Here is a 10,272-nt window from a genome sequence, read left to right on the forward strand (position 1 = left end):
TCACCTTACTCGTTTATACTATTTTTCAATGTTCTGTCATAACTAATATCAAAAACATAAAAAGTCTGAAAAAAATTTATTTCAATTGGATACGAAAATTTAGAAAATTAATATATTATTCATATAAATATTAATAATATATTTAAAATTTTTAAAGATGTTTGATATGCATATATGTAAATATGTAACATAACATAAAATTTACCAAAATTTAACGAACATATATGTGATAATTAAAAATATTATTACACTTTTTTAATCCACGTATTATCATAAATCAATGTCAATAAGACATAATTACTTTATTTAATAAATCAAATTTTTTATTTTTTAAAATATAAAATTTTAATAATAATAACTAACCTTTTACGAACAAAACAAAAGGTCAATAATTCACGAAAATATATATTTAGCAATGGAACTTAAAAAAAGCACAAAAGCTTTATTTTTAAACAACTGAAATGTTGTATCTAAATTAATACGTAATGAAACGAGTATAAGCAGAAAATTATAGATTAAAAATCAATTTTTAATTTTTTTATAAAGATAAATCTATCATGTTCACATCATATGTAATATAAGTATTACATAATGTGAGTAATACTAATTTTTATTTTCAAAAATTATAACATTGTACATTAATCACTAACAAATATGTCAATTTTAAATTACTTTACATATCTTACAACTAAAAAAAATTTTCAAATAATTAAGTATAGAAGATTCTATATTTAATATAAGTTCCATGTAATAGAATTATCGATGTGGGTTTCAGTATACACAATAAACGTAATTCGCATATTACATTTTAATATTAAATAAGTGACATTTTTAATAAATAATAAAACTATCTTTGATAAATTAATAATACTTCACTACCAAAAGTTATTCTTTATCTAATAAAATTATATTTAATAATAATAATTATTATATTATTTACAGAATTATTATAAGCGACGTATATTATTTTTTTCTACATCACACTAAATTGTACAAAAATTGAGTACAAAATAAAAAAATATTTCGAAAAGAAAAAGTTCAAAGTTTAAAAAAAATAATTTTGTATATATTTTAAAATATTTACAAGTTTTAAAAATTATATAGAATTAATTTTAACATAAAAAAATGTTTAAAATGATTTAAAATGAATTTTTTAAATATTAGTATCGGGTATCTTGACACTTTTGTATTTCGGTATATTTTGTATTTGGTAGACAAAATTAAAATAAGATACCTAATTTTTTTTAATAATTAGAACAGATGTTTGATAGCATATTGTATACAGATGTTTTTTATAATTATACACTTTCATATCAAATAATGCTTAGATTACAAGCAAATGTGAACAAAGAATTTTAAATTTTACAAAAATTATTAAAGAAGTCAATATGAGATCATAATTACTAAAATAAAACGAAAAATCTGTACAATCTTATTTCTTATAATCTCTATATTATTATTAGACAAAATCACAGTAGAACTTATATCTTATAAAGAAAAATAAAAAATTTTCGAAAAATCATTTTTTGAAAACGACTAGAAATAGATATCAGTGAACCTCATTGATACCTTATTTAAGTATTTAATGTAAATTTTTGTTATAAAAATATATAGAAATTCATAATAAATTCTATATTTTTTTATAAAAACTTTTCAAAAGTTTTTATTCATTTATAAAATTACACAAATTTTATATTTTTATTTTGGATAAAAAATAAAATATATTTCTGGTCATAAGACATTTAATAGACTAAACACATAATAAAAAATAGTTCAGTAATTGTACTTGCAAATGAAAATATATCAATATTTTGTAAGTGCTTACACAAACGAAACTTCAAAAACTATACCAAATTATTATAATAATAATTAAAGATAATAATACATAATGTTAGCAAACTCTAAAGACTATAGCCAATACTTATCAATGCCAAATGAAACAGTTGGCTAACGCTACATACCAAATAATTTTGTTTTGACAATATATTTAATACAAATAAAAACTAAGTATATTGTTACATTTTATATTATACCAACATATATTAATATTTAGTTTAATTTTTGTATATTCAATGACATTTTTGTCTTTTCCATATATAAAAATATCCATAAATAAATTCTAATATTATTAAAAATATTAACACTTATTATATAATTATGAAAATACTATTTTTGATAAACTAAAAACTGCATTTTAAAATAATAACTATTTTCATTTTTAATTTCTATTGCTGCATAAGCATATATGTTTACACGTATATATGCACTTGTCCAGGTTTGAGCATATGTAAATATAAGAATAGCGTAAATCACACAGTATTGCGTTTTTTTTTTAATGTGCTGATATCTATCCTTCTTCATCTCTCTCTCTCTCTCTCTCGCTGGCTTTCGAAACTTTTTTAACCTCTATTAAATCATCATAAAAGATGAAAATATGAAATGAATAGGATATATTATAAATCAAAATATATACATGCTTCCATTGAAGTATAAATTATAAATGTATAAATTGTATTGAAATATAAAATATAAATAGATGTAGCAAATAAATTGCAGATCAACTATTTAATATAAAAAGTTATTACTGTAATTTACTGTAATCTAGACAATAATGATGGATACTATGATTCTTGTGTTTCACACTAATCATAATAAATTATATACTTTTTGTTGTAGGTATATTTTAGATATTTTACTCGATATTTTATAACAATAAATGATACCTTACCATTTAAGTAAATGCTTATAGACAATATAATCATCTTAATAAATTTTTAAATTAACAAATGAGTATATGATGAGATGAAGAAAGATAACATTCTTACTAACTCTAAATAGAAGTGGCCTACCTCCAATGAATGACCAAAGTAATGACAAATGTTATGCAATAAACGTAACCCTTGATTTGATACATGTTGAAAGGCAGTTTTGAGACAAACTTCAATAACATCTTAATTTAATGATTCTGACAATAATGGAAAGAATAATTTTTCAGCTATTTGACATTGAAGATCCAAATAAGAAATATATAATTGATGGGTGAATAATAATTTAACTTATGCATAAAAAATTTGGGTTAATTTCAATTTAAAAGTTAGTTTTAATTAATTTTTTACATTTGCAAATAAATTTTATAAATTTATTTTATATTATTAATTATAGTTAGTGAAATATATAATTGGCTTTTATATGTTTAAAAATAAACAAAAATATGGTATAAATAATATAATAAACATGTTAAATAATTTTAAAAAAAATGCTAATCTTATGCATACTAACTTTGCTTACATTTCAACTATTTGTATTTAATAGTCTAGATTTAAACTATTCTCAATAATATAAGAACAAATTGTATCTGTCCTTCGCCGTTAAATTACTACTACATTTGCGACTTGAATATTCAAACATGAAAATTGATATGTAAACATTGAAGAGCCAGTGAGCAGGTTTATATAATTATAATATATGTTTTAGATGTATACTGAATCATTCTCATAATTAATTGATATTATAAAAGCATAGTATTAATTCCTTCATATAATACATTACAAATTACTTTTCTTACCATTATTATTGATAGTTCTTTTGTAATGATACTATATTGCAATAATCAATGATCAATGTTAAGTTACATTGTAAACTTTATTCAATTCGTTTTTCTTATAAGAAAAAATATCTTTTAATAAAAAGGTTGAATGCCAGACTTTAATTTTTCGAATTATAAAATTAGTTTACACGTCAACGCAATATTGGATACTCGATTAAGTTTTACTTATTTTAAAAATTCAAATGATAAAATGAATGATGAATTTGAAATAAGTCGATAGTAACTACAAAATTTCAGATATTGTTTAATATGTTAATCTTCAAGTTTTACAATATTGGAGTTTCGTTTAAGTATTTGATTTCTTCCTATATTTTGATTAAACACTATATGCTTAAAATTGTTTAAGTACCAAACCTAACAACTTACTAAACATAGGTTTCATGACAATCATTAAAAATGTACAAAAACGATAATATTAATTGACTTGAATACAAAAATTGTATACACTAAATTTTTCTTACCTAATCTTGTTTGGTGGATAATAAACACTTGACACAATTTTAATTTTTCAAATTTTACCATTTTTATTTTTAATATTACTTACATATCTCAGCTTTTCTTGTTATAAATTTTATTATAATTATACAAATTATAATTTACCGTATTTTTCATTAGTATATATATGTAATCTGTAGCAATTATTTATTTATTAATTATAATTTTAAAAAAAATCTATTAAATAATATTAATTATTTAATTTTGGACAATAATTTAATATTTAAAAAAATGTAATACATGATAGTCATAATTAAATGAAATAAATGATTTTAAAAGTTGATTTAATAAATTTATATTAATATTTTAAAATAAATGATTTTTTATGTATACTTCCGTATTAACTACTGATTTAATATTTAGAAAAACCTATAAACAAAAATTAACAATTTTATTTTAAAAGTGATTTTCCGAAATTTGTAATTTCTAGTATAAAAGAATTATATTTATGTTTAAAATATAAAATATAAATCAAAATACAATTTTTGATATTTAAAAAAAAATAGAGTAAACCATTGTATATATAAAAATGACTCTTATGTTGATTTTTATGATTTTTATGTATGTGCTTGATAGAATTATTTTTGTGCATATTTTATTAAATATTGATTTAATTAATTTAATGAAGTTATTTAGAATTAGCATGAAAGACCAAATGAGTTTTTAAAATTGATGATTATTTTCGTATCGTTTATTAATTTATTTTAGAATCGTTTCAACTTGTATCGCGACTTAACCTTCACTTATGCACCAAATTGCAAAAAATATGTCTTATTTGACTGAAGATTTTATACTCAATCGTAAAACGTTACTTAAATGATTTATAAGCATAAAAAAATAAAATTGTAATATTTAAAATTCGATTCAGTTAATATTACATATATCAATTTCTTAGTAATCACTTTTGTGTAATAGCAGTATAAAGTTAATTATGATCTAGAATTACATATACGATTATAGAAAATTATTGTGAAAAAACTAAACTGTTAAATTCCATTAATTTAAACTATACAAATGAAGGGTATTTTTATTTTTTCATTTCTTTTACATGTACTTTTCATTTTTTGATGCCTGATATTGATTATTTCTAAACAATTTTGGTCTTTACAAGTATTTATAATTTTTAAATGCTAAATATTTAATGTTTTAAAAATAAAATTTTATTTCATTTGTAAGTACATTAAATATATTTTATTTAAAAAATGTTTTTTTATTTTATCTATTTAATAATGTTCATCAAATATCAATTTATAAAAAATTATTACAAATTTAAAATATTAAATAATTGTAACCAGTAAAATGTTGGAGAAAATCTGATAATATTTTAACTAATAGTTGAAAAAGAGATTTCATTTTTAGAAAGCAATAGAATATAAAAAAATATATTTGATTAACTCAATTTGTAATTAAGTTAACATTAAATTTGCATTATAAACATAACTAATTAATGACTGAATTCGGTTTTTCTTTTTCTGCTTAAATTATTACAAATTATTTAAATAATATTAAAAATATTTTATATATAATTGAAAATACAATTCAAATATATAAACATAATTTTATATTATATTAAGATAATGTTAAAAATTATATTAATTTTTATGTTTTTAGTTTGATAAGGATAAATTTTATTCATAATTTAATACTTTAAATTTCTAACGCTATTAAAAAATAAAGGATTATTATGGGCGATTACATAATATTTATCAAATGCTTATAAATTATTAATACATTATTCAAGTATCTGAAATAAATAATAATAAATTGTTTTTCATTTCCATTAGTGCATTAAAAAATAATCATAATGGTGATTTAATTTTCTTACTTTAAAAAGAGTAATAGTCATTGTAAATCGTAAGATTACATAATTAGAACATACTAATTAGAACATTTAATATATCGACATGCTAAAAAAAGGATTTTCTTTATATGCTATTCAAATTTTATGTATATATTTGTACCTTCTCTTAATTAAAATGAACATTTTATGTTTAAAATTTTAATTACTATAATAAATAGTTTTAAAGACAATTTTTATAGAGTAGTAAATATAAATTTTAAAATTATAATTGCATGAAAAATTATGCTTAAATACAGAAGATATAGTTACTGTTATCAAGCTTCTTGATCATGGTTACAAAGAAAATGGATAAGTAATAATCATATATAAAATTTTAATTACAAATAAAACAATGTGTATTGCAAAATGATTAACCTTCTTTATAAGTAGATAATTTTTTTTTATTTTTTGTACTTATGTCAGCCAAAATTTACAAAGAATTGCAAAAAATCTTTAACGATACAATTTGATCACAACACAATGATTTAACATCAAAATATAATTTATTTTCTAATATAAAAGAATCAAATATTTGAGCTTTGTCCATTTTTTAACCATTTATACTTGAATCAAATGTATTAGCATAATTTTCATTTACTGTACAGTATCCTAATAAATTCAGTTTTAAAGCAAGACAAAACCTTAAATGAATTAAATAGATTGACAATGAATGAGTAAAAGGCATAATAGATAATAGAAGTGGCATTCTTCTTGTTTAATACGATAAAATGTCATGTAATGTGTTTGGATTAATGCATTAAATACTAAAATTAATATTGTTACAGATGACAAGGAATAAAAATGCAGATTACAACAAAACCAATCATATTAAGGGATTATGTGAACCACATCGCCCAGCACCACCAGCACCTCCCATCCTTACATCAACAGGAATTTTATCAGAAAACCAAAAAAATCTTAGTATATTTCTAAAAGCAGAATCTAAGCATTATTTAATAAATCAAAAGAAAGCTGATCAAAGACAAAATATTATTACAGAACTATACCTTACAGAAAAAGATTATCTTCGAGATTTGAAAATTACTTACAGAACTTTTAATTTACATGATCCCAATTTTCTTAAATCTAAAGGAATAGATGTAACGACTTTGTTTGGAAATATCTTAGAAATTATCTATATTGCTGAAGAATTTCTAAAATTAATAGAACGACCAATAAAAAATTATGATGAGAAATACCAATGTATTGTATCTTGTTTTTTAAATTTATCTGAAAAGATGAAAATAGCTTATGGAAAATATTGCAGTAATCATGAGTTATCATTAGCTCTTTTACAAAAGGTATTTTTTTATTCTATATCATTTTTATATTTAAAATAATTATAATGTATGTATAAATATTAAACTTGTAGTACGAAAATAACGAAGAAATTATGAAAATTTTTTATAATGGAGTTAAAATATTACAAATGCAAATTGCTTGCTTTGATATGAATTCAATTTTAATAAAACCAGTACAAAGAATTTTAAAATATTCATTAATTTTGAATGAATTATTAAAGGTATTTTGTTAATTAATATTTGATTTAAAATAATTTAATTATTTGTATATGTTGATATTTGTTTTAAATTAAAATAGTACACAGAGGATGATCATCCTAATAAATTCAAAGTTGTTGAAGCATTAAAAGTGATGGAAGATGTAGCACGATATATTAATGAATATAAAAGAAAAATAGAATTGACGACCAAGTACTTGAAATCTAATAATACATTAATAGGAAAAATTGCAAAACTAAACATGCATTCTGTAGCAAAAAAGTCATGTAGATTAAGTGCAAAACTTTCTGTAACATTAGGTTTAACTAATGTTCCAATAGATCAAAAATTTGATAAATTAGAAAAAAATTTTATATTTCTTGAAAAGACTATAAAACACTTTTTAAAAGATATTGTTAAATGCATTATTTTTCTAGATAATGAATCTCATTGCAATGAGATTGTTACTGAACATCTGCATCAATATTTTTCAGGAGTACCTAATAATAAAATTTTGGAACTTCAGAAAATAAGAAACATTGTTAAATGTCAATTTATAAAACAGTTAAAAACTTGTATTGGAATACAAGTAATATCACCTTTAAATATTCTGATGCCATTGCTTGCTGGACCAGAACTTTTGATTAGTAAACGCCATGATAAGATGCTTGATTATGATTCTGCAATTTTAAAAAATGAAAAGTCCCAAGAAAAAGGACCAGTATGTAACTATTACTTAACTGTTTAATTAATTAATCTTATGATTATCTATATATCAATATTTCTTATGATTGTATTCTATTCTAGATTTTAGCAGATTTTTATAGCGCAAAATATAATTTTGAAGCATTAAATCAACAATTATTAGAAGAGCTTCCCATTTGTATACAAGCTGCTACTGCAATTTTATGTACATGCATTAGTGCTTTTATAAAAATTCGAAAATTATATAATGGAAAAATTATGAGAGAGTACCTAAATATTTCAAAGGTACATATTTTTGTTACATTTATTCATTATTTTAAAATTTTTATTTTCTTATAACAAACACTTTTGTTATAGTACATGCTTCAGATCTCAATGAAAGATATGTTGATAAATTTTTTAATAAATCACAAATTATTATATGATCAAATTAATCGTTTTAGCTATGGTGATACTAATATAAGATTAAACAAAAATTCTGTTAACTATTTTTTGCAATCTGATGTTCATAGAACAGCTTTAAAAATGAAATATCCTACTGACAAATTGTATATAGTAACACAATCAGTATCCAGTGTTACTCAGCATGATTTATCAGTAACTAAAGGAACAATGCTTGGAGTAATAAAAAGACAGGATCTAATGGGCAACAAGTCGAAATGGTTGGTTGATAACGGGTCGTTAAAAGGATTTTTAGAAAAACAATATCTAGAGCTCATCGATGAAGCTAAATTTATTCAAGAAAGCACTAATGCAACATGTCTTAATAATTCAATTGATCTTATATCTTTAGATTTGGCGGAGACAGAGAAAAGTAAACACTTTATTAATTTTAAGAATCTTGATGAAAAAATAAATTTTTTAAATTCTATGAATCTAAAGATTGAACCAAAACAATTATATAAAAATATTTGTGAGGTAAATTATCAAATAATTTTTACATATATATATATATTTAATTATAAATATGTTTAAAATATTTAATTACAATATGTATAATTAATTATAAAAATAATTTTTTTAGTTTGTTCACGGACTATGCAATTTTAATGGTACAGAAATCCCTGGAGCATTGAGTATAAGAAGAAATCAAATATTGAAAGTGTTAAAGAAACATGACAACAAAAATAATCCTCAATGGTGGTTAGTAGAAGATTGTACTGGCCAAAAAGGATATGTTCCATATAATTACATTTACAATAAAGAAACTTAAGAAACTTTTTCTTAGTAAACGTTCTACAAGTATACAAAACTTACAGATATTTTCTATATATTATCTGCATCTGGGATAGTATTAAAAATTTTATTAAAAAATTTTATCTTACTTTGACAAGTCATGACTAATACTAATCATAACTTAATTAAAGTTATAAAAATTGGAATATCAATTTAATTATTTTAAATAATTATAGCCATATAGCCAAAAATCTTATTTATGTTGTAAATCAATTAATTTAATAGAAATTTATTCTATACATATGTATTGTACAGTGTTAATTTTACTATAATTTGTAATAATTGATAGCAATATTTTTGTCCAATGAAAAATTCAACAATTTATTATGTTAGCATATTATTTACAATTTCAAATTTAAACTACAGAATAATGTAAATATTATATTTTATATTTTATGACTAGAATTTAATATTGCTTCACTGCATTCACTATGTGAATATATGTGAATCATCTAAATAATCAGTGTTGTAAATAAATAATTATATTATAAAACTGAATAGAACAATTTTTGAAAATAGTCTAATATTCATGTATATGTAAAATACTAATTATAACATTGTAATAATTAAGTTATAGTTTATTTTATAAATGTTTTAAATAAATAAATTTGCATAAAAAACTAATTAATAATAATATTAAAAATTTATAGAAAATATCTATTGATTAATTCAATTGGAAATATCTGTTTTATGAAAATATTAATTTTAGAAGCTGTATAGACATTTTTACATAGTAGAAACTGGTAGGTCAATTTTTTAACCATTATAAGTTTTAAGGATATAAATTTTATAAATAATATGTCTAAGATCTACAGAATGCAATTATGTATCTTGTCATCATATCTTTATTAATAAATTGTTTTAAACATATAAACCGAAAACAATAATTC

The 10,272-nt window shown here is 20.4% G+C and overlaps 1 protein-coding gene across 1 annotated transcript; it reads left to right on the forward strand.

Moving 5' to 3' along the window:
- Positions 1–6,205: 6,205 nt before the first annotated feature.
- On the forward strand, positions 6,206–9,445 carry LOC105359894 (dynamin-binding protein). Its single transcript, XM_011496637.1, has 7 exons — positions 6,206–6,255; positions 6,728–7,243; positions 7,315–7,464; positions 7,542–8,162; positions 8,249–8,431; positions 8,504–9,064; positions 9,171–9,445. Exons 2-7 carry the CDS (start codon positions 6,728–6,730, stop codon positions 9,357–9,359), a joined length of 2,220 nt encoding a protein of 739 aa, XP_011494939.1. The 5' UTR covers positions 6,206–6,255; the 3' UTR covers positions 9,360–9,445.
- Positions 9,446–10,272: the final 827 nt, after the last annotated feature.

The sequence above is a fragment of the Ceratosolen solmsi genome, unplaced genomic scaffold (genome assembly GCF_000503995.2).
Source record: "Ceratosolen solmsi marchali unplaced genomic scaffold, CerSol_1.0 scaffold29, whole genome shotgun sequence".
NCBI lineage: Eukaryota > Metazoa > Arthropoda > Insecta > Hymenoptera > Agaonidae > Ceratosolen > Ceratosolen solmsi.

What these genes read in the sequence shown, in the direction of transcription:
- LOC105359894 (XM_011496637.1), top strand. Translation starts at nt 6,728, where the DNA reads ATGACAAGGAATAAAAATGCAGATTACAACAAAACCAATCATATTAAG. An exon ending in TTTTGAATGAATTATTAAAG is followed by an intron (nt 7,465 to 7,541) that starts GTATTTTGTTAA and finishes AAATTAAAATAG; the next exon opens with TACACAGAGGATGATCATCC. An exon ending in AGTCCCAAGAAAAAGGACCA is followed by an intron (nt 8,163 to 8,248) that starts GTATGTAACTAT and finishes ATTCTATTCTAG; the next exon opens with ATTTTAGCAGATTTTTATAG.